Source organism: Dasypus novemcinctus, chromosome 9 (assembly GCF_030445035.2).
Source record: "Dasypus novemcinctus isolate mDasNov1 chromosome 9, mDasNov1.1.hap2, whole genome shotgun sequence".
NCBI classification, from domain to species: Eukaryota; Metazoa; Chordata; class Mammalia; order Cingulata; family Dasypodidae; genus Dasypus; species Dasypus novemcinctus.
The window spans coordinates 12,322,943-12,346,475 of NC_080681.1; the positions used below are offsets into that span (position 1 = coordinate 12,322,943).

At 40.6% G+C, this 23,533-nt stretch overlaps 1 protein-coding gene across 3 annotated transcripts in view; it reads right to left on the minus strand.

Annotated features, from left to right (window-relative positions):
- The window catches only part of CIMAP3 (ciliary microtubule associated protein 3), a 31,209-nt gene that overhangs the window by 5,351 nt on the left and 2,325 nt on the right, over positions 1-23,533 (minus strand). For 2 of the 3 annotated variants that reach the window (XM_058303053.1, XM_058303052.1), the window contains exon 2: positions 1,094-1,236. In XM_058303053.1, coding sequence (XP_058159036.1) covers positions 1,094-1,236 — 143 coding nt within the window. Of the gene's footprint in view, positions 1-1,093; positions 1,237-1,451; positions 1,576-23,533 lie in introns of those variants that run through there. The other variant, XM_004473050.4, reaches the window with a different exon arrangement.

The following is a 23,533-nucleotide window of genomic DNA, read 5'->3' on the forward strand; positions in this document are numbered from 1 at the left end:
AAAGAAAGAAAGAAAAAACACATAGTCAGAGACTGTTAGTGGAACTTGGATGTTTCTAGCTGAACCTTCTCTATAAGAAATTACTCTTTCTTCCTTGTCTTGACTCCTTCAGGGTCAAAACCCGAGCACCATAAAGAATTACCTAAGTGACACAGGTAATTTGGCAAATGGGGCTGGATAGGCAGAGTAAATGACATTTCTACGTCTGACGCTTTGTACCACTGAGTCCTGTCCTCTGAATCCGACAGTGCAGAACTTGCTTTAGTGCAACTGCCGCCTGTAGCAGTTTGATAAAATTGATGAATTCCAAAAAGAAATATTGGTTTATGCTTGTAATCTGATCTGTACCTGGGTGTGATTGAGATATGATCAGGGAGTTGACTCCCACCCCTTGGTGGGTGGGAACTCACAGATAAAAGCCATAGAAAAGAAGAGTTGGGGCTTTTAATGTTGGGGTTTTGATTTTGGAGTTTGATGCTGAAGTCTTAAACTGGAGCCCTGGGAAGTCAGCACGCAGAGGAAAGAGAAGCCAGCCCCAGGAAGAAAAGAACCTTGAAGCCAGAGTAAAGCAAGCCCCCGGGACACAGGAACCCAGGAAGCCTGAACCCCCGCAGACGTGGGCAGCCATCTTAATCCAAATAGACCTTGGTGAGGGCAGTAACTTATCTCTATGGCCTGGTATCTGTAAATTCCTACCCCAAATAAATACCAACCAATTTCTGGTATTTTGCATCAGCACCCGTTTGGCTAATACTGCCTGATTATTTTGTTATTTATAAAATTACCGGTGTGCATATCAACAGCCCGGATTTGGACTAAGGGGAGGGTAAGTGGCATTGGCTCCCAAGCCTTTGGCCATGGGCATGGGGTGGGAACTATACGAGGCAAAGGCTTGTGTTTGGTGGGGGTGGCAAGGGAGAGGCAATGGTCTCTCGATCTCTGGCACTGGCCCCAAAAACGGGTTACAGGTGTCCAGGGTACCTTCTCACGTGGGTGCCTGAAGATGAAAGGATCACAAATCCCGTAGAGTTTTCCTGGGTATCCTTCGGCAGCCCGGGAACTGGGACCCAACAAAAGGGAGATGAATACTCACATCTTCCGTTATGTAACATCCAGGCCCTCTGTTGGGAGCTCCCCTAAGAGGTAGAAACTTGTTCCCCAGTAAGCTTGTGGGACGGTAGTTAGGGAAGAGTTTCCTCTGTTGACATGTTCCAAAAGGACAGTCGATCAGCGTCTCTGAAGACCAAGCGAGAGGAGAAACTCCGTGTGAAGGAAGGCACCTCGGTCACGTGAGCTGGGGACGCGGGGGCTGGGCCTGGACCCACAGGCGCCGCTAACAGGAGCCAGACCGACCCCCGCGGAGGGAAAGCGAACTGCGTTTCCCCCTGTCCTGGTCCTTCCCCTTTCCCCTACCCCGCTACTCGAGGGTCCTCGGCCACAGCCCTCCTCACCAGCCTTGCCGAAGCACATGGCGCACGAGCAGCTCGAGCAAGCGCTGTGTACCGCGTTGCCAAGGCAACCTGGACAGCCGGGTAGGCGAGCAGCAGACTCTCCCCGAGGGGGCGGGCCCAGAGCGCGCCTGCGCAGCAGGGGAGGGGGCGGGGAGCGGCCCAGACTGCGCTGCGGGCGAGCGGGGGGTGAACCCGCGTTTTGCTGGCGGGGATGTACCTGCAGCAGCTGGAGGGGTAGAGGGATTGCTGGAGCCGCGGCTCTAGGGGATGCTGGGGTGATGGGTTGGACTGAAGAGCTTTGGAAATGGCTAGGGGAAAGCAGGGAAGGCGATGCTGTGGAGGCGGGGGGCGCGGGGTGGGGACGGGGGATTCGGAATGCCCCAAGCGCGGGAGGATCGGCTCAAGGAAGCAGGAAAATGCAGTCCCTTCAGTGGTTGCGTTTGTGGTGGGCTCTCTTGGTAAATGAGGCATTTGAGGGGATGGAGTAGGTTGAAGAGGATAGATGATTCTAAATTTGGACCCCCTCGGATTCATTTTTCCTTTTCCTTAAACTTCGATCAGGTTGTCCTTTCAACTCCTTTTTCAATCCCTACCCCTACCCGGACACTCAGATCTTGAAAGGAGCCAGAGGCTTTGGGTGGAGCCATAAGAGTATAACAGAGTCATAGAAGTGCTTAAAAGTTTAAAAAAAAATATTGGATACTCAAACTTACAAGCCTCAGTTTCCTCATCACTAAATTGGGAATAATAATTCCTCGATAGGATTGTTGAGAGGCATAACTAAGGGTTAAAATGATTCAGTGTTTGGTACTTGGAAGGGACAATACAAGAGGTTAGTATTACCGAAGATACTATTCAGCCAGTTCATGAGAACCCCACTTCTCACACAAGAAAACCCTCTTTACCTTTGTTCTAGAGACGGACACTGGCTTGTCTTCACTGGATTTTAGGATGGCCTTAGGAGTTGTCCAGCTATGACACACTACCCTTTTACCCCTAAGGATCCACAAGCACTCTGGACTAGTACTGTCTTCAGGCATGGTTTTATAGATCTAAAGGAGGGTTTCCAGCAGAGATGACACTGAGTCCTAGAGGTATTTTGAAAATTCATGCATTTTTGCTTGTTAAAAATTGTTGGGGGGGATGCCATTCTTTGCCCTATCACACAGTGAACTGTCCCATATCCTACATAACATTCCAATGTCCTGCTGAACTCTACAAAATTAATTGGTAGTATTTGACTATACAATAACAATGAAATTTTTTTTTACCAGAAATAATGCAAACAAAAGAAAAAAAATAAAAGAAAATAATGAAGGAAAAAAAAAGAAATAATGAAAAAACCCAGTAATATAGAAGGTCATTATGAGGAACAAAGATTAAATGGAATAAAGATATGGTCTGAAAGTTATTGTTTAATTTACTCCAAGTATTCTGTTTACTTACACTAAAATTGCAGGAGGATTGTGGGAAGATGATGGACTAGGGAGCCCCAGGATTTAGTCTTTCCACCAGAACAACTGTTAAGTAGACAAATACGGTCTGAAACAACTATTTTGAAATTCTGGAGGCCGGAGGAACACTGTACAGCATCCAAGGAAGAGCAGGAGGAAGAAGGTGATAAATTATGGTAAAGAACAGTAAGTTGCTCTCTGTGCACAGTGGCTACTGAAACTTAAGTCCCACTTTCCAGCAGGCCGCTGTGAGGTCCAGCTCCTGGCTAACTCATTCATTTCAGAAAGGGATGCCAAAATCCTCTTTCCCAAGACCAGGGGTGGGCGTGGCTGATGGCTAATCGCAGCCTTCCCTGCCCCTACACCCCATGATTCCCTCATCTGTTGGCTCATCGTTTTTGCTCTTGGTTTCTGTTTGTTGTTTGCACTCATATGCTACTTGTTTTTACTTATTGTCTGGTCATTGTCTGTTTTGTTTTGTTTTTTTCTTTTAAGAGGCATTAGGAACCAAACCTGGGATCTGCTATGTAGGAGGTGGGCACTCAACTGCTTGAGCCATATGCACTCCCTGCTTGTTTTTGCTTGTCTGCTCATTGCTTTTTCTTATTGTCTGCTCTTGGGTTTTTGTTTTTGTTTTTGTTCTTTGCTTGCCGTCTGCTTATTGTTTCTGCTTGATGTCTGCTTGTTGTTTGCTCCTTGTTCATTTGTTTTCTTTAGAAGGCATAGGGAACCGAACCTAGGACGTTCCATGTGGGAGGCAGGCACTCAACTACTTGAGCCCCATTGCTTTTGGTTAGCAAATTTGGATTGTTTGGGTCCTGGCTTTGAGGACCACCATTGTTTCAACCCACCTGGACACAGGCCTTGGCAAAGAAGACTTAAAGATGCTATACTTCCTCAAGACTGTGTGAGGGACAGTCAGTTGAAGGGCTGCATTTGCTGGGGCAGGCCAAGAAAACTCAGCTTTGGGGAGCCTCTTCAGGGCACTTTGGAACTGGTCTGTGCCCCCTTCATGGGTCCCTGGACCTGTTTCATCTGGGAAAGTCCCCTATGGTGTGCCATTCCTACCTCTCCCTGAATTTGCCTTGATGGCAAATTGAGATAACAAAAAAAGTATAATAAACTATAGCGGCAGACAGTCTGGGGCAAAAGCTTGCTGACTTCAAACACTTAGGAGAAGAAAGACTGTCTTATGGGAAACAAGTGACAATCAAAGTCCTGTAAACAGGGGAATCCTAAAACAACCAACAAGCAAAAGCCCGGGATGAGACATAGGCCAAGAAAGACAGGGAAAGCCCTAGACACTGTATTTACCTTGGACAGACCAACCTGAAAGGTGGCTGAAGCCCAAGAAAATCTCTTATAATTAGCTGGTTACAAAATGAAGAACAGACATCTCAGGGAATATACCCCAGAGTTAAAATGTTAAAATATTAAGATACACAGCATGCAACAAAAGTGTACAAGACAAAACCAAAAAGAAACAGGAAATGACGTATCCAAAGAAAGAGGATAAAAGTCCAGAAAACACCAATGAAGATGACCAGAATGTAGACATATGAGCAAAGCCTTTTAAAAATTATTTTTAAAATGCTCAATGGGAAAAAGAAAAATACAGAGAAAAAACTAAAAGGTATTATAAAACAACGGATCAGCAATATGAAAATCTTAGTAAAGAGATAGAAATTTTAAAAAGGAGCCAAACAGAACTATTGGAGTTGTAGAATACGACTGAAATGAAAAATTCCCAGGAAGGTTTCAAGAGCAGACTGGAGCTGGCAGAAGAAAGAATCAGTGAACTGAAAGACAAGACACTTGAAATGAGTCAGGATGAGGGGCAGAAAGAAAAAAAAAATTATAAAAAGTGAAAATAGCCTAAGAGACCTCTGCGAAACCATCAAGCATACAAATATATGTAGTATGGAAGTCCCAGAAGGAGAAGAAAGAGAGAAAGGGACTGTGGTAGTGTGAGTCTTTTGTGGAACCCAGAAAATTGTGTTCTTAAATTGGTCCATTCCTATGGATGTGAGACCCTTTGATTGGATTGGGTTCAACTGAGGGCCATTTGATTTGACTGTTTCAGTGGGGTGTAGCCCACGGTGGGTCTTGGTTCTCTTGCTGAAGTACATAATAAACAGGAGAGAGGAGGCTGCAGAAACAGAGAGAAATACCCAGAAGCAGAGATCAAGGGAACACAGAAGCTGAAAACAAAGAGGCCTGGAGGTGAGGGTTGAGATGAGTGGAAGCTACCAAGTCCCTGATTGCCCACAGCTACAGCTTGTGGAGAAAGCATCTCCTGATGATGTCTTGATTTGGACACTTTCAGAGTCTTGGAGCTGTAAACTTATAAGTTAATAAACCCCCATTTTAAAAACCAACCCACTTCTGGTATATTGCCTTGGCAGCCTTTAGCAAACTAAAACAGGGACAGAAGGAATTTCCAAGAAATAATGACAGAGGAAAGGACAAGATGGAGGCAGAGTAGGGAGCTCCAAGAGTAAGCTTATCCTACACTGCAGTTAGTAGTCAGGCAGACAGCTAACAGGGAGGTGAAGAAGATCAACCACCACACCAGGGAGCCAAGGGTGCCTACAACCGCAAGTAGGAGAATTGCATCCATCATCCATGTGGAATCTAAGCCCCCTCTTGATGTAGAGGGGGACTGGACTTAACAATCCCAGGGTCCACAAGATGGAGGAATAGAGTATAGATTAGAGTGGACTTACCGGTGTTCTGCTGGGGAACTGTTGTGATTAGTAAGAGAAGAAATTGTAATATAGTTGTGGAGAAAGTGACCACAGTAGCTGCTGATGGTAGGGAGAGGGAAGAAGAGATATCATGTGGGTGCATTTTCAGGATTTGGAGTTGTCCTGGGTGGTGCTGCAGGGACAGATGCTGGACATTGTGTATCCTGCCATGACCCACTGACTGGAATGGGGGAGAGTGTAGATTACAATGTAGACCACTGCCTTTGTGGTGCAGCAGTGCTCCAAAATGTATTCGTCAGATGCGGTGAATGTGCCATGATGATTGAAGAGGTTGTTGATGTGGGAGGAGTGGGGTAGGGGGGATGGGGGATATATGGGGACCTCATATTTTTTTAATGTAACATTTAAAAGAAAATAAGAAAAAAAGGCATATAATAAAGAAGTTTAAAATGCTAAAAAAATAAAAAGGAATCAAGGAGAACTATCCAAACCACTTGTTTGGAGGGCCCAGAAGACCAGAATTCATGAGTAGAGCACTCTATGCCACAGAGTCTGAAGTTGGAAGCCCCATATCCCCAAAATGGGGGAGCTGGTTGAGCACTGATTTCAGCTACTAATTAGTAAATTCAGCTGACTGAAGGCCAATACAAAGTACTAAAGTTTGAACTAAGTGCTGAAGTTTGAACCTGTTCAAGTTAGAAAGAGGCCAGTAGCCTCCATTTTAACTCCACCCCTGGCATGAGGGGAAGTGGGGCTGATTGAAAATCACAGTGAGGATAAGGACTGGCTTGTTTCCTCCCAGGTCAGATTGCTGCCCCAGTCTGTGCTCCAGCCCTGCCTCCAGCAGGGAAGGGGCTGTGGGGACCTGCACCAGCCTCTCTGGGTGACTGTAGCCACTTTTGGCCTGCACAGAGTAGATTGTTGGGCACACCAGTGGCTCCATCCCAGCCTCTGATAGGACAGAAGAAGGGACAGTGCTCCTTCAGCCTCTCCAGGAAACTGCAACCACTTTCAGCCTACATGGACTACATTGTTGGGCAAGTCTATGGCTACATTCCAGCTCCCAAAGACAGGAGGGGGAGCAGTGTTTCCTCAACTACTCCAGGCAAACACAGCTGCTTTAAGCCTGCATGGACTACATTGTTGGGCACACCAGTGGCTACATCCCCACCCCTGACAGGGTTGGGGTAGGGACAATGCTCCCTCAACCTCTCCAGGCAAATATAGCTGCCTTAGCCTGTACATACTAGACTGTTGGACACACCTGTGGCTCATCCCTGACTCTGACAGAGCAGGAGGAGAGACAGTGCTCCCTCACCCTTTGGGAAACTGCAGCCACTTTTAGCCCACATGGATAAGATTGTTGCACACATTGATGGCTCCATCCCCACCTCTGACAGAGGAGAAGGGGGACTTATGTCATCAGTCTACCTATAATATTGCAGTCAGTTTTAACCAGAATAGCTCAGTTTGCTGTCCACACCTGCACCTCCACCCCACCCCAGGCAGGGGAGGAAGGGGCATGAAGCTTCATCAGTCTCTGCAATCAACTACAGATGATTATGGCCTTCATGACTTGGGTTAGTGAACATGGTAGTGGAACCATCCCTATGCTTGGCAGAAGAAAAAGGTGGGAAAGCGTCATCAGTTGCTGGGGCAACACTGCAGCTTCAGCCTCCATGGCTTACTGTAACAACTGCAGCCTTGGCGCCTATTCTACCACCATCAAGAGAGAAAGGGCAAGAAGAAATGAAAAAGAGTTGAAAAATTCACATTGAATAAATATGACCCACTATAAAGTTAAAAAATAACTTTAAAAAAATTAAAAATTTTAAAAAAGATTGAACCAAGTATCAAAGAGAGGCTATACACAAAGCCAATCAGTTAGAAAGTCCTAGACCAAAGAGAGTAACTGAACTCAGAATAAATATATCAAGTAAATCAGGTACCAACAAAAATATTACAATTCCTACCAAGAAACAGGGAAGAGATGGACCAGTCGAAGGAACAAACTAAACCTCTTGATGACATAAAAGATTTGAGACAACTAATCACAGATGTTCAAACAAAACTTCTTAATAAATTCAATGTCATGGCTAAAGAGATTAAGCATATTGAGAAGACACTGGGAGAGCACAAAGAAAAATTTGAAAGCATACATAGCTAAGTAGCAGATGTTATGGGAATGCAAACACAATAAATGAAATTGAAAACACACTGGAGGGGGAAGCAGATGTAGCTCAACTGATTGGGCTTGCATCTACCATATAGGAGGCCCTGGGAAGCAAACCTTTGTGAAGGCAAGCTGGTCTGTACCCATGGAGAGCTGAAGCCCATGACCACTGAGAGCTGGCACAGCAAGATGATGCAACAAAGGCAGACAAGCAGACACAGAAGAATGCACAGCGAATGGACACAGAGAGCAGACAGGAAGCAAGTGGCTGGGGGGGAATAAATAAATCTTTTAAAAAATGTACACTGGAGGCATATAATAGCAGATTTGAAGAGGCAGAAGACAGGATCAGTGAGCTTAAAGACATAACCTCCAAAAGAGAATACACAAAAGAACAAATAAAGAAAAGAGTGGAAAAAGTTGAACACAGTCTCAGGGAACTAAATGATGGCAAGAGATGTGTAAACATATGTGCCATGGATGTCCCAGAAGGAAAAGGGAAAGGAGAAGGGGCAGAAGGATTGAGGAAATAATGGAAGAAAAGTCCCCTACTTTACTGAAGGACTTAGATATCCATGTCCAAGAAGCATAATGTACTCCAATCTGAATAAATCCAAATAGACCTATTCAGAAACACATACTATTCAGAATGTCAGATGCCAGAGATAAAGAGAGAATCCTGAGAAGAGCAAGAGAAAAGCAATTCATTATATGCAATAAGATTGTCATGATTTCCAATCAGAAACTGTGGAGACAAGGAGGCAGTGGTATGATATATTTAAGATACTGTAAGAGAAAAACTACCAGTCAAGTATCTTATAGCCAGCAAAATTGTCTTTCAAAAATGAGGGTGAGTTTAAAACACTCACAGATAAATAGAAACTGAGTTTGTAACCAGGTTCAGCAGAGTGGTAAGATACAAGATTAATACAAAAAATAAGTAATATTTCTATACACTAGTAATAAGCAAAGATGTCAGAGGAAAATTTTCATTTGCTACAGTGACTAAAAAAAATATTTAGGTGTAAACTTAAACAAAGTCATTAAGGGCCTTTATTCAGAGAACTAGAATGCATTGCTAAAAGAAATCAAGGAAGACCCAAATAAAAGGAGGAACATTTCATGTTCATGGATTGGAAGATTAAATATTATTAAAATGTCAATTCTACTCAAATTGATATATAGACACAACGCAATCCCAATAAAAATTCCAACAACCTGTTTTGCAGAAATGGAAAAGCTAATTATCAAATTTATTTGGAAGGGTAAAGGGCCCTGAACAGTCAGAAACATCTTAGAAAGGAAGAACGAAGTTGGAGGACTCTCACTTCCAGACATTGAATCATTACCTAGCTACAGTGATAAAAGCAACATGGTACTGACATAAAGATGGACATATAAATCATTGGATTGTTCAGAAACAGACACATCTATGGTAAAGTGATTTTTGACAAGGCTGACAAGCCCTCTCAGCTGGGTCAGAGCAGTCTCTTCAACAAATTGTGCTGGGAGAACTGGATATCCATAGCTAAAAGAAAGAAAGAGGATCCCTATCTCACACGTTATACAACAATTAACTTGAAATGGATCGACTTAAATAAAAGCTAGAACTATAAAATTTCTAGAGTTGGACACATGTGACCTCTCTACACATGCCTCTTCTGTCACTTTTACCAAACCTGCGGTTGGCACTGGGGTTGGTGTATGCTCAGGAGACTTGAATCTCTGGGCTGGTCATGTGCAGCTGGGCCCTGAACCTCAAGGTTCAAGTCTAACAGGGAGTTGCAAGTCTAACAGGGAGGTGAGGATGGTCAACCACCACACTAGGGAGCTGAGAGAGTCTACAGCTGCAAGCAGGAGAATTCCATCCATCAGCCATGTGGGGTGTAAGCCCCCTCTCAATCTAGAGGTGGAGTGGACATCACCGTCCCCAGGGTCCTCAAGATGGAGGAATAAAATATGTATTAGAGTGGACTTGCTGGTATGGTATTCTACTATAGATTTATTGTGACTCTAGCAATAGAAGAAATTATACCATTGATGTGGAGACAGTGGCCACAAGAGTTGCTGAAGGCAGGGAGAGGGAAGAAGAGGTGTGGTGTTGGGGCATTTTGGGGACTTGGCATTGTCCTGAATGATTTATTGCAGGGATAGATGCAGGACATTATATATCCTGCCATAACCCACTGAATGGACTGGGAGAGAGTGTAAACTGCAATGTAAACTATAATGCATGCTGTGTAGCAGTGCTCCAAAATGTATTCATCAAATGCAATGAAAATACCACACTAATGAGGGAAGTTGTCAGTGTGGGAGGAGTAGGGTGTGTGGGGAGTGGGGTATATAAGAACCTCATATTTTTTATTATAACATTTTGTGTGATTTGTGTATTTTTTAAAAAAAATAATTTTTAAAAGTAAAATAAAATAAACCTCCTGGAAGAAAATGTAAGGAAACATCTTCAAGACCTGATGGTAGGTAGTTGTTCTTTACACATTATGCATGAGCAGTGAAAGAGAAAATGGATACCTGGGACTTAAAACATTTTTCTGCTTCAAAGACCCTTGTCAAGAAGATGAAAAGACAGCCTACTCAATGGGAGAAAATGTTTGGAAACTACATATCAGATAAAGGTTTGATTTCCAAGCTATATTAAGAAATCATACAACACAATAATAAAAGGGCAAGCGATCCAATTAAAAATGAGCAAAAGGCCTAAATAGTCATTTTTCTGAAGAGGAAATACAAATGGCAAAAAAAAAAAAAAGCAGTTGAAAAAATGTTCAATATCACTACTATTAGAGAAATGCAAATCAAAACTACAATAAGATACCATTTCATGTCTTATAGAACGGCCATTATTAAAAAAAAAAACACTACAAGTGCTGGAGAGGATGTAGAGAAATAGAAACTCTCATTTACTTTTGTTGGAAATGTAGACTTCTGCAGCCTCTGTGTAAAATTGTTCCTTAGGAAGCTAAATTTGTACTGCTGTATGAGCCAGCAATTCCTCTAATAGGAATATATCCAGAAGAGCTGAAAACAGGGACAGAAACAGACATTTGCACACTGATGTTCATAGATGCATTATTCACAATTGCCCAAAGACAGAAACAATCCAAATGTCTATCAACCAATGAATGAATAAACAAAATGTGGTATATACATATGATGGAATCCTATGTTACTGTAAGAAGAAGTGAAATTGGAACACATATGACAATATGGATGAACCCTGACATTGTGCTAAATGAAATCAGCCAGTCACAAAAGGATAAATATGGTATGATCTCACTAATATGAATGAAATATGAAGAATAAACACATGCAGTTAAAACCTTGAGTATAGTTTACTAGGAGATAGGATGAGGGTTGCGAAGGGAAACTGATGCTTAATGTATGCAGATATTTTAATTATCTTGACTGTAAAAGTGTGGAAATGGATAGAGTTGATGGTAACACATTACAGTGTATATAACTATCATGGCTGGCTTATAAATGTGACTGAAAGGGGTAGTTTAGGAATGTAAATTTCAATTGAAAGAAGGCTAGAGAATAATCTAGGAACTGAATAACATAGCTCAGCAGTGGATGAGGACTGTGATTAATAGTACCAATACAAGAATGTTCTTCTATTAGTAAGAACAAATGTACATCACTATTACAAAATGGTAATAATATGGTGATGCATGGGAAAAATGCAATTAATGTAACTTATGACTATAGTTTACAACAATATTGTAATATTCATGAATCAATGTCAAAGAAGTTACTATCTCATTGCTAAGAGGGGTATGGGGCTTTTCTTTTGGACTAAGGAAAATATTAAAATTTTATTGAGGTGATGACTGCACAACTCTGTGATGAAAGTGACAACTACTGAGTGTATATTTTGAATGGATTGTCCAAGGCATGGGACTGTTAAATAATCTGTACATTGAATCCATGTTTGGCTGATTACATCTACAATCAACTGAGGGGATTCCTAGAGCAATGAAAGACATCTCATCCAATCAGTTGGAGGCTTTAAAAGGAAAAGTGATAATTTCAGCAGATAGAAGACAGAATTTTCATCTTTACTTCAGCCAGCCAGTTTCTGCTGGCTGAACCCCCACACTGGTTCCCTGACTTGTGGAGTGAGGGCTATTATGGTAGGAAAGGCCAAATGAAAGCCACTAGAATTTCCCCTGCCTAGCAAAATAGTAAATCAAAAACAATTCTGGATTCCTGGAGGGACTGCAGAGATCAGTACTACCATCAAAGACTTGAAGGATGCGGGGGTGGTGATTCCCACCACTTCCTCATTCAACTCTCCTATTTGACCTGTGCAGAAAACAGATGGATCTTGGAGGATGACAGCAGATTATCATAAACTTAACCAGGTATTGACTCCAATTGCCACTGCTGTTCCAGATATATTATCATTTCTTGAGAAAATCAGCACATCCCCTGGGACCTAGTATCAGCTATTGATCTGGCAAGTGCTTTTTATTTTCAATTGTTGTTAGTAAGGACCACCAGAAAGTTTGATTTCAGCTGGCAATGCCAGCAATATACCTTCACTGTCCTGCCTGAAGGGTACGTTAACTCTTCAGCCCTATGTCATAATATTGTCCCCATGGGCCTTGATCATCTCTTCCTCCCACAAAACATCACACTCATCCATTTTACTGATGACATCATGTTGATTGGACCTAGTGAGCAAGAAGTAGCAACTATGCTAGACTTATTGGTGAAGCATTTTCATGTCAGAGGATGGGAGGTAAATCCAAGAAAAATACAGGGGCTTCTACCTCAGTGAAATTTTTAGGTGTCCAGTGGTGTGGAGCATTTCAAGATATCCTTTCTAAAGTGAATAACCTGTTGCATCTGGCCCCTCTTTCAACCAAAAAAGAGGCACAATGCCTGTTGACCTCTTTGGATTTTGGAGACAAGATTTTCCTCATTTGGATGTGCTACTCTGGCTTATTTACCAAGTGACCAGAAAATTCACTAAAAGCTGATCGTTTTGAGTGGGGACCAGCACAAAAGGAGGTCCAACCTGTTATGCAAACTGCTCTGCCAATTGGGCCATATGATCCAGTAGATCCAAGAGTGTTGGAATTTTCAGTGGCAAACAGAGATGTCATCTGGAACCTTTGGCAGGCCCCTATAGGAGAATCACAAGGCAGACCCTTAGGATTTTGGAGCAAAGCCCTGCCATCCTCTTCAGATGACTACTCTCCTTTTGAGAAACAGCTTTTGGCCTGCTACTGGACATTAGTAGAGATCAAATGCATAACCATGGATCACCAAGTTCCCATGAGACCTGAGTCGCCTATCATGAGCTGGGTGTTGTCTGACCCACCAAACCATAAACCCAAACTCAGTTCCAGATATGGCATTAATCACTGAGTTGATCAACTTGCTACTTGATGGCAGGTTGAATACATTAGTCCACTTCACTTCCATCATGGAAGGGGCAGTGATTTGTTCTATCTGGAAGAGACACATACTCTGGATATGTGTCTACATTCCTTGCATGCAATCCTTCTGAAAAAACTACCATCTGTGAACTTACAGAATGCCTTACACACTGTCATGGTATTCCACACAGCATCACTTCTGATCAAGGAACCCACTTCACAGCAAATGAGCTGTGAGGATGGGTGCATGCTCATGGACTTCACTGGTCTTACTATGTTCCTCATCATCCTGAAGCGGCTGAATTTTTTTTTTTTCATGGTAAAGACTGCTTTATTCCTGGCAGTTAGTACAAGTCAATAAATATTGATTCCCCCAAAGCTCGTTTATTTATCAGATTATTGGTCCACAGAGAGCTAAATGAAATTGCACAACTGATTGCTGGAATGATAAAGTGAAGTCAGTCCTGCTTCTTGGGAAATGAAGCCATGGCCAGCTGATACATAGTATATGCCATTCCACCAACTGTAAGAACCATAGTGGCTCTGTACAGGAGGGCATCAGCTATCCCTCCCTTCAGATGCACTGGAATTCCATTATCCTCCTGAAATAATTTCTGTTTTTCTGGAACTTTATTTTCAAATTGCCTGCATGAAGCAGTACTTATGGTCCTTTGGGCAGTTTGACAAACAGCCAGCACATTCCTCAGCATCTTGGCTTTGCTACTGCCCACCCACTGCGACAACTCGCAGGTGGATTGATAGAAAGATGGAATGACCTTTTGAAGACTTATTTACAGCATTAGTAAGGTGGCAATACCTAGCAGGGATGGGACAATGTTCCCCGGTAGACTGTATATAATCTAAACCAGCATATATTCTATGGTGCTTTTTCTACCATAGTCAGAATTCACAGGTTCAGGAATTAAGGAGTGGAGATTGGAATGGTGCCACTCACTATTACCCCTAGTGATTGACTAGGAAAATTTTTACTTCCCATCCCTGCAACCTTAAGCCCTGCTAGTCTATAGGTCTTAGTTCCAAAAGGAGTGCTTCCACCAGGAGAAACAACAATGATTCCATTGAACTGGAAGGTGACACTGTCACCTGGCCACTTTGGGCTCTTCATATCTCTAAATCAACAAGCAAATATATGAATGACTGTACGGACTGGGGTGATTGATTCTAACTATCAAGAGGAAATTGGACTGCACCTACACAAAGGGGGTAAAGAAGAGGTTGTCTGGAATACAGGAGAGCCCCTAGCACCTCTCTTAGTACTACCATGCCCTATGATTAAAGGCAATGGAAAACAGCAACAACCCAATTGAGGCGGGACTACAAATGGCCCAGAAACTTCAGGAATGAAGGTTTGGGTCACCCCATCAGGCAAAGAAACACGGACAGTTGAGTTGCTTGCTGAGGGTAAAGGGAACATGGAATGGGTAGTGGAAGACAGTAGTGGTAAATGTATGACCACATGACCAGTTACAGAAACAAGGACCGTAATGGTTATGAATATTTCTTCCTTGCTTTGTTATGAGTATGTCTGTATACGTACATAAAGCACACATTTTTATCTTCCTTATCTCATTCCCTTATCCCATTAGTTTCATGTCTTAATATTTAAGTTATAGATATCAAGTTTAAGTGTGAATAGGTTCCAAGGGCTTGTACCCTATTCTCGGAGATTTAGTGTGTTTCTGATTATACACAGGGCAGTTGAGTGTTGTGAGGTGAAAAATATTACTGTTATTCTGTCTTTTAATTTAGAGATTAAGGCTTATTTAAGGTGATGTGTATGATTGCCAGGCCAGTTGTTTGGTCAAGCAAGTCCTGGCCTAATTGTTACTGTGAAGATACTTCATGGACTTAATTTTTCAGTAAGTTGGTTGCATCTACAGCTGATTACATCTACAATCAATTATATAGAGATTGCCTTCAGCAATGAGAGATATTTCCAATTAGTTGGAGGCTTTAAAAGGAGAAGTGATGGGGAAGCGACTGTGGCTCAATCAGATGGGCTCCCATCTACCATATGGGAAGCCCTCAGTTCACGTCCCAGGGCCTCCTTGTGAAGGCAGGGTTGCCCACACACTGTGGAGTGCTGTGGAGCGCCACCCAGCCTGCAGATGTCGCAGAGAGCGTCAGCAAGGTGATGCAACAAAAAGAAGGGAGACAAGTGAGAACACAGTAGAGCCCTCAGTGAATGGACACAGAGAGCAGGCAGCAAGGAAAACTGCAAGTGGGGAGGGAAAATAAAATAAATACAGACACAGAAGAATGTCCAGCAGATGGACACAGAGAGCAGACAGCATGCAAAAAGCCACAAGGGGGGGGGTAATAAAAATAAAAGGAGAAGTGATGATTTCAGCAGTCAGAAGAGAGAATTTTCATCTATATTTCAGCCAGCCAGCTTCTCATGGGGATCTCTTTGAAAACGTTCACTGGAGTTCCCACCTTGCAGCCTGACATAAAAATCTGGACTTGTGCAGCCCCAAGGTCATGTGAGAGAATTTTATAACATCTCATGGAATTTACAGATATATTCTGTCAGTTTTCTTTCCCTAGAGAACCATCACTTATATAATATAGGTACAAAAATCCTCAACAAAATACTAGCAAACCAAATCCAACAACATATTAAAAGAATTATATACCATGATCAAGTGGGACTTATACCTGGTATGCAATGCTGGTTCAACGTAAGAAAATCAATGTAATATACTACATTAACACAATGAAGGGGGAAAAAACCATGTGATCATCTCAACTGATGCAGAAAAGGCATTTGACAAACTAAAGCACACTTTCTTGGTTTTATAAAAACCAGAACACTAGACATAGAAGAAAACTTCCTCAACATTATAAAGGGCATATATTAAAAGCCCACAGCTAAATCCTACTTAATGGTGAAAAAGTTTTCTCTCTAAGATCAGGAACAAGAAGAGAATGCCCACTGTCACCACTGTTATTTATCATTGTATTGCAAGTTCTTGCCTAAGCAAGAAAAAGTAATAAAAGGCATCCAAATTGGAAAGATAGAAGAAGACTTTCCCTATTTGAAAATGATATGGTCCTATATATAGAAAATCCTGAAAATCCACAACAAAGCTCCTAGAGCTAAGAAATGAATTCAGCAAAGTGGCAGGGCACAAGATTAATACCCAACAATCAGTGGTTTTTATATATACAAGATATGAACAATCGTAAGAAGAAATGAAGAAAAATTTCCATTCACAAGTGTTGTGGGAAACTGGCTTACCTATTAGTTGCTTCCTGTTATTGTAGAAGATGTTGTAAGGTTGCTGAGACCAGCTCAGCAATAGGTCTGCATGAAGGGAAGGTGACACAGACTGAAAAAATAAAAGGACAGAAAGAAAGACATAAGAAAGGAAACAAAGATGGGACCAGGGGACTTCACAGCTTTTGAAACTGAGAGCCTCAACCCTAGTTTCCACATCGTATTTATTTGAAAGCTAAGGAGCAGCTGTTTGCTACAGGAAGCAACTTGCAACATTTTCTACAATAGCAGGAAGCAACTTGGGACATCTACAATAAGGTAATTTACAATAACAGGAAGCAACTTACAACATCTTCTATATTAACAGGAAGCAACTAACAGGTAAGTCAGTTTCCCACAACACACAAGAGCAACTAAATGAATCAAATATCTAGGAATAAATCTAACCCAGGATGTACACATAAAACTAAAAATTATTTCTAAAATAAATCAAAGAAGACCTAAAGAAGTGGAAGGACATTCCATGTTCAGGGATTTGAGGACTAAATATTGTTAAGATGTCAATTCTATCCAAAGTGATTTACAGATTCAATGCCACCCCAATCTAAATTCCAACAACCTTCTTTGCAGAAGGGGAAAAACCAATTGTTAAATTTATATGGAAGGGTAAGAGGTTTCAAATAATCCATGCCATCTTGAAAAAGCAGAACAAAATTGGAGAACTCTCCCTTCCTGATGTTAAAACGTATTGCTAAAGCCACAATAATCAAAACAGGGTAATACTGACACATATAGACATCTTGACCAGTGGAAGTGAATTGAGAGCTCAGAACTCAGCCTTCACATTTATGACCAACTGATTCTTGACAAGAAGACCAAGACCACTCATTTGGGATCAAATAGTCTCTTCAACAAATCATGCTGGGAAAACTTGATCTCCATATTCAAAAGAAAGAAAGTGGATCCCTTCCTCACACTTTATACAAACTCAACTCAAAACAGATCAAAGACCTAAATATAATGGCCACAACTATCAAACTTCTAGAATAAAACACAAGGAAGCATCCTGAGGACCTTGTGATAGACCTTGTTTCTTAGATTTTAGACCAAAAGCACAAGCAACAAAAGAAAAAATAGATGAATGGAACCTCATCAAAATTAAAAAACTGTTGTGCCTGAAAGAACTTAATCATGAAAGTAAAAAGACAACCTACACAATAGAAAAAAATATTTGGAAACTACATGCCTGATGATACTTGTTTGATATCAAGAATTTATAAAGAAATCCTAGTTAACAACAACAAAAAAGAATCCAATTAAAACATAGGCATAAGATTTGAATAGACATTTCACCAAAGAAGAGATACAAATAGCCAAAAGACACATGAAAAGATACTCAACCTACGTAGTCACCAGGGAAATGCTAATCAAAACTGCAATGAAATACCATTTCACATCCCTCAGAATAACTTCTATTTTTTTTTAAATGGAAGATTATAAGTGTTGTAGAGAATGTGGAGAAAAAGAAACCTTCATTAAAAGTGAGAATGTAAAATGGTGCAGCTACTGTAGAAGATAGTTTGGCAGTTCCTCAGATACTTAAGTATACTATTACCATATGACCTGGGAAATCCCACTGCTAGGTATATACCCATAAAAACTGAGAGAAGGAACTTGAACAAATATTTGCACACCAATGTTCATATTGCCATTATTCATAATTGCCAGAAGATGGAAGCAACCCAACGGTCCATCACCCAATGAATGGACAAATAAAATGAAGTATGTACATACAACAGAGTATTATTTAGCCATAAAAGGGACTAAAGGTCTGATACATGCAACAACATGACTGAACCTTGAAGACATCATGTTGAGTGAAATAAGCCTGACTCAAAAGGGAAAATATTGTATGATCTCATTAATATGAAATAATTGGAATAAGCTCATAGGTCAGACTCTAGATAAATTCAGAGGGTTAGAATCTAGATTATAGGTTACCAGGGGATGGAGTAGTGGTAGGGAATGGGGAATTAATTCTTAAATTTTACAAAGTTTCTATTTGGGTTTTTGGAAAAGTTTTGGTATTAGATGGTGATGATGGTAGAATAACATTGTCAGTGTAATTAATAGCACTGAATTATATATTTGAATGTGGTTAAAGGGGGAACTTTTAGGTTATATATATATATATAAATTACTAGGATAACATTTAAAAACCCACATAGGACTATACAAAACATACAGCGAACCCTAAAGGAAACAAAGGCCTAGAGTTAATAGTAAAATTATAAAAATGTTCTTTCATAAATTGCAAAAATATACCACACTAACTGTGGTGATTTGAAGCTATATGTACCCTCCAAAATCATGTTTTTAAATTTAATCCATTCCTGTGGGTATAAACCCATCGTAAGTCGGACCATTTGATGAGGCCACTTGAGTTAAGATAAGACTCACCTTGTTCAAGATGAGGTTTAATCCTATTACTGGAATAATAGGGTTATTTCTACCTCTAGCTGAGAGAGAGAGAGAGAAACACAAACACTGTGGAAGCAAGATGCCAAAAACAATGAAACCCAGAAGAGAAGAAGCCAGCAGATGCTGCCATGTGCCTTGCCATGTGGCTGAGGAGCCAAGGATTACCAGCAGCTGGTCTTTGGGGACAAAGCATTGTCTTGAAGATGCCTTGATTTGATCATTTTCTCAGCCTCAAAGCTGTAAGTTAGTAAATTCCCATTATTTAACCCAGCCAATTTCATGGTATTTGCTGGAGCAGCCTAGGAAACTAAAGTGCTAACACAAGGTGTTAATAACAAGGTGGTACATGGGAACTCTATTTCTGCATAATTTTTCTTTAAATCTAAAACTTGTCTAATAATAAAAAAGGACTGCAGTGTGAACATAAAAAACAAAAGAAAACAAGTATGACCATGAAGCAACAGCTTGACTTCTGTGGTAAGAGACTATTGGAAAAACATCAGATTCCAAAAGGAAAGTCAAAGCAATATCCCAGTGTACTCGAGGGAAAAGAAATCTCCTATTAGTCTTCCTGTTCATTTTACCAATATAATAAACATTGGACCCATTTACATCCTGATTGATACCAACTTTAGCAAATTTTTACCAGAGCCAATCTGAATTTAGTGAAGTCAAAGATGAACTGCCTATGTGCTGAGAGCATCCCCTGTATGATCAATTGTGTAACGGTAAAGTTGAGAAGCTAAGGCAGAATTTCAGGTATCACTAAGGATTTTGAGGAATCCAATATTTAAGTGGTGACCATGAACAAAGGGACTTATGCAGATGACTGCTTAGTACAGAGAAATACGTTGCCAAAGTTTTATATTGTGGCCACCATTGACCAAGAACTAAAGTAAAGAATTCAGCAGTTCCCATCATGTGCATTTCTAAACATAGATGTAGCTTCTAGAGGGCACTAGATGTTTATGCAATCTATTATAGCTTTATGAGACAGCTACCTCTTTCCTCATTGGTCTCTGAAACCAATTTTTGAAACTCATGATATTATAAGAATTATTATTCTAGGGAATCACTTGCTCTATTACAGTTGTCCTATTGAATGGAGAGAAGTAGATTCACTTTTGGTACAGTTTTAAATAAATTTTGTCTCATTAAAAATTTATTGAATTAATAAAAATAAGTTCAGCATGAAAGATGAAACTGATTATTCAAGAAATTCAGTGACAAGATGGAGAATTTTAGAAAAAAAGAATCAAAACAGATTTTTAGAAATAAAAAGTACCATAATTAAAAATAAGAACTCAATGCATGGGTTTGACAGCAGATTAGAAAAGCCTTTAAAAATGGAATGAATAAAATGGAAAATGGATAAGAAAATATCCAGACTGACACTTAGAGAGGCAAAGGATAGAAAATCTGGAAAAGAGTGTAAGAGAGATGAGAAACAATGAGGTCTGATACACATGTACTTGGAGCTCCTGAAGTAATGGAAAGCGAATATGGTAGATGTAAGAGTTGAAGAGATTTCAGAAATGATGAAAGACATCGAACCACAGATTAAACAAGAGCTACAATCTCAAGCAAGATAAATATAAGGCTAATTTCACTTGGACATGTCATAGTGAAACTCATGAAAACCAAAAACACATAGAAAATTGTAAAAGCAGCCAGATAAAAAGGGCATGTTAGTTTCAAAGAAGAAACCATAAGCCTTCCAGCTGACTTTTTAACAGAAACAATAGGAGACAATGGGATGGTATCTCTAAGTGCTTAAAGAAATAAAAGTGAAAGGATGGAATATGGAATATTCCATATGAAGACTCACAAACAAGGCAAGAGGCATTGCTAAAGATAAAGGGGGATGTTTTAAATCAGAAGCCATAACATTTCTAAATGTATATGCATCTGTCTAACAATGTAGCCTCAGTATATATAAAGCAAAAAATAAATGGAATAGAATGAGAAAGAGACCATTCCACAATCATAATGAGAGATTTTAATGCACAACTCTCAGTAACTGATAAAACATGCAAACAAAAATCAGTAAGGGGAAACGGACTTGGCCCAGTGGTTAGGGCATCCGTCTACCACATGGGAGGTCCGCAGTTCAAACCCCGGGCCTCCTTGACCCATGTGGAGCTGGCCCATGTGCAGTGCTGATGTGCGCAAGGAGTGCCCTGCCACACAGGGGTGTCCCCCGCGTAGGGGAGCCCCACGCACAAGGAGTGTGCCCCATAAAGAGAGCCACCCAGCACGAAAGAAAGTGCAGCCTGCCCAGGAATGGCACCGCACATATGGAGAGCTGACACAGCAAGATGACGGAACAAAAGAAACACAGATTCCCGTGCTGCTGACAACAACAGAAGTGGACAAATAAGAACACCCAGCAGGGAAACGGACTTTGGCCCAGTGGTTAGGGCGTCCGTCTACCATATGGGAGGTCCGCGGTTCAAACCCCGGGCCTCCTTGACCCGTGTGGAGCTGGCCATGCGCAGTGCTGATGCGCGCAAGGAGTGCCGTGCCATGCAAGGGTGTCCCCCGCGTAGGGGAGCCCCACGCGCAAGGAGTGCGCCCGTGAGGAGAGCCGCCCAGCGTGAAAAGAAAGAGCAGCCTGCCCAGGAATGGCGCCGCCCACATTTCCCGTGCTGCTGACGATAACAAAGGCGGACGAAGAAACAAGACGCAGCAAATAGACACCAAGAACAGACAACCAGGGGAGGGGGGGAAATTAAAATAAATAAATAAATCTTAAAAAAAAAAAAAAAAAGAACACCCAGCAAATAGACACAGAGAACAGACAACTGGGGGAGAAGGGGAGAGAAGTAAATAAATAAATCTTTAAAAATAAATCAGTAAGGATGTGGAAAATTTGGTCAATGCTACTATCAAATGTAACTAGACTGACAGATACAGACTGCTACACTCTCTAACTGCAGAACACACATTTTTAAGTCATAGAATACATTTACTGAAACTGAGTGTATGCTGGACTATAAAGAAAGAGTTAACAAATTTCAAAGGATTGAAATTTGAGTCACATAGAGCATGTTCTCTAAAGATAATGAAAATAAACTAAAAATAAATGATCAAAAGATAAGAAATTTAGGGAAGCGGATGTAGCTCAAGTGATAGAGCTTCTGCCTACCATATGAGAGGACCTGGGTTCGATACCTGGGACCTCCTGGTGAAAAAGAAGAAGAGAAAGCATGCCTGCACAGCAAGCCAGTGCCTGTGCAAGGGCCCACGTGATGAGTCAGTGCCTGTGCAAGTAAGCCACTCAGCAAGATGATGATGCATCAAAAAAGAGACAAGGGGAGAGTCAGGGTGAAGCGCAGCAGAGACCAGGAACTGAGGTGACGCAATTCACAGGGAACCTCTCTCCACATCAGGGGTCTCCAGGATTGAATCCCAGTGAATCCTAGAAGAGACAAAATGAGAAGACAACACAGACAGCAAAAACAGCAGGGTGGGAGGAAGGGGAAGGGGGAAAAATAAATAAAATCTTTAAAAAAAAAGATTCTATTGAAAAAAGATAAGAAATTTAGTAAGCACTCTGTGAATGATAAAGAAAATATGATATATGTAGCCAAAAACCATGGCTAGTGGAAAGTTGAAACATTAAGTTCAGATATATCAGAAAACAAGAAAGCCTGAAAAAATTAATCTAAGCACCCATTTCCAGAAATTAGAAAAAGAATATTGAATTAAACTTAAAGAAGTAAAAGGAAGGTAATAATAAAGGGAAGTATAGATATTTAAGAAAGAAAAATAAATATGTGATGGAGAAAATAATCAAAACTAAATGTTGGTTATTTAAGAAAAAAAAGCTATAAAATTGATAAATCCCTGATAAGAATGATTATGAAAAAAATGAAAGAATATATGAACTGCCAATATGAGAAGGGAAAAGGGAGACATCATTATGATTCTACAGAGATTAAAAATTGGTATTAAGCTGAAATTTCAAACATATCCAATAACTGAAAATTTAGATGAAATGGATGCATTTCTAGAAAGTATAGAATCAAAACTGTTCTAAAAAGAAATAGAATTCTTAATTTAAAACATTAAAAACCTTCTCACAAAGAAAGTTATAGACTTAAACGACTTCTCCATGGAATTTTACAAAATAGTTAAGGAAGAAATAACACCACTTTTTATGAGCAATTCAAGATATAAAAAGAAAGAACATTTCCTAATTTACCTTGTAAGACTAGCAAAATCATAATGATAATACTTGACAATGACATTACAAGAAAAGAACAATTGCAGGTCAAGCTTTCTCATGAAAATAGATGCAAAAATCCTAAACAAAATTTTAGTAACATGCAGTGTGTGTATGTATGTGTATGTATGTGTGTGTGTACATGTATCATCATGATCAAGTTGGATTTATCCCAGGAATGTAAGGTAGATATAATATTTGAAAATAAATAAATATAATTCACTGTATTAACATAACAAGTAAAAATATATGACCATCTCAATAGATGAAAAAACACAAATGATATATAATATCTATTCCTGATTTTTAAAATGCCTTGACAAACTAGGAATAGCTTCCTTAATTTGATAAATATTATCTGCAAAAAGTCTACAGTGTTTGAAAATAAAATT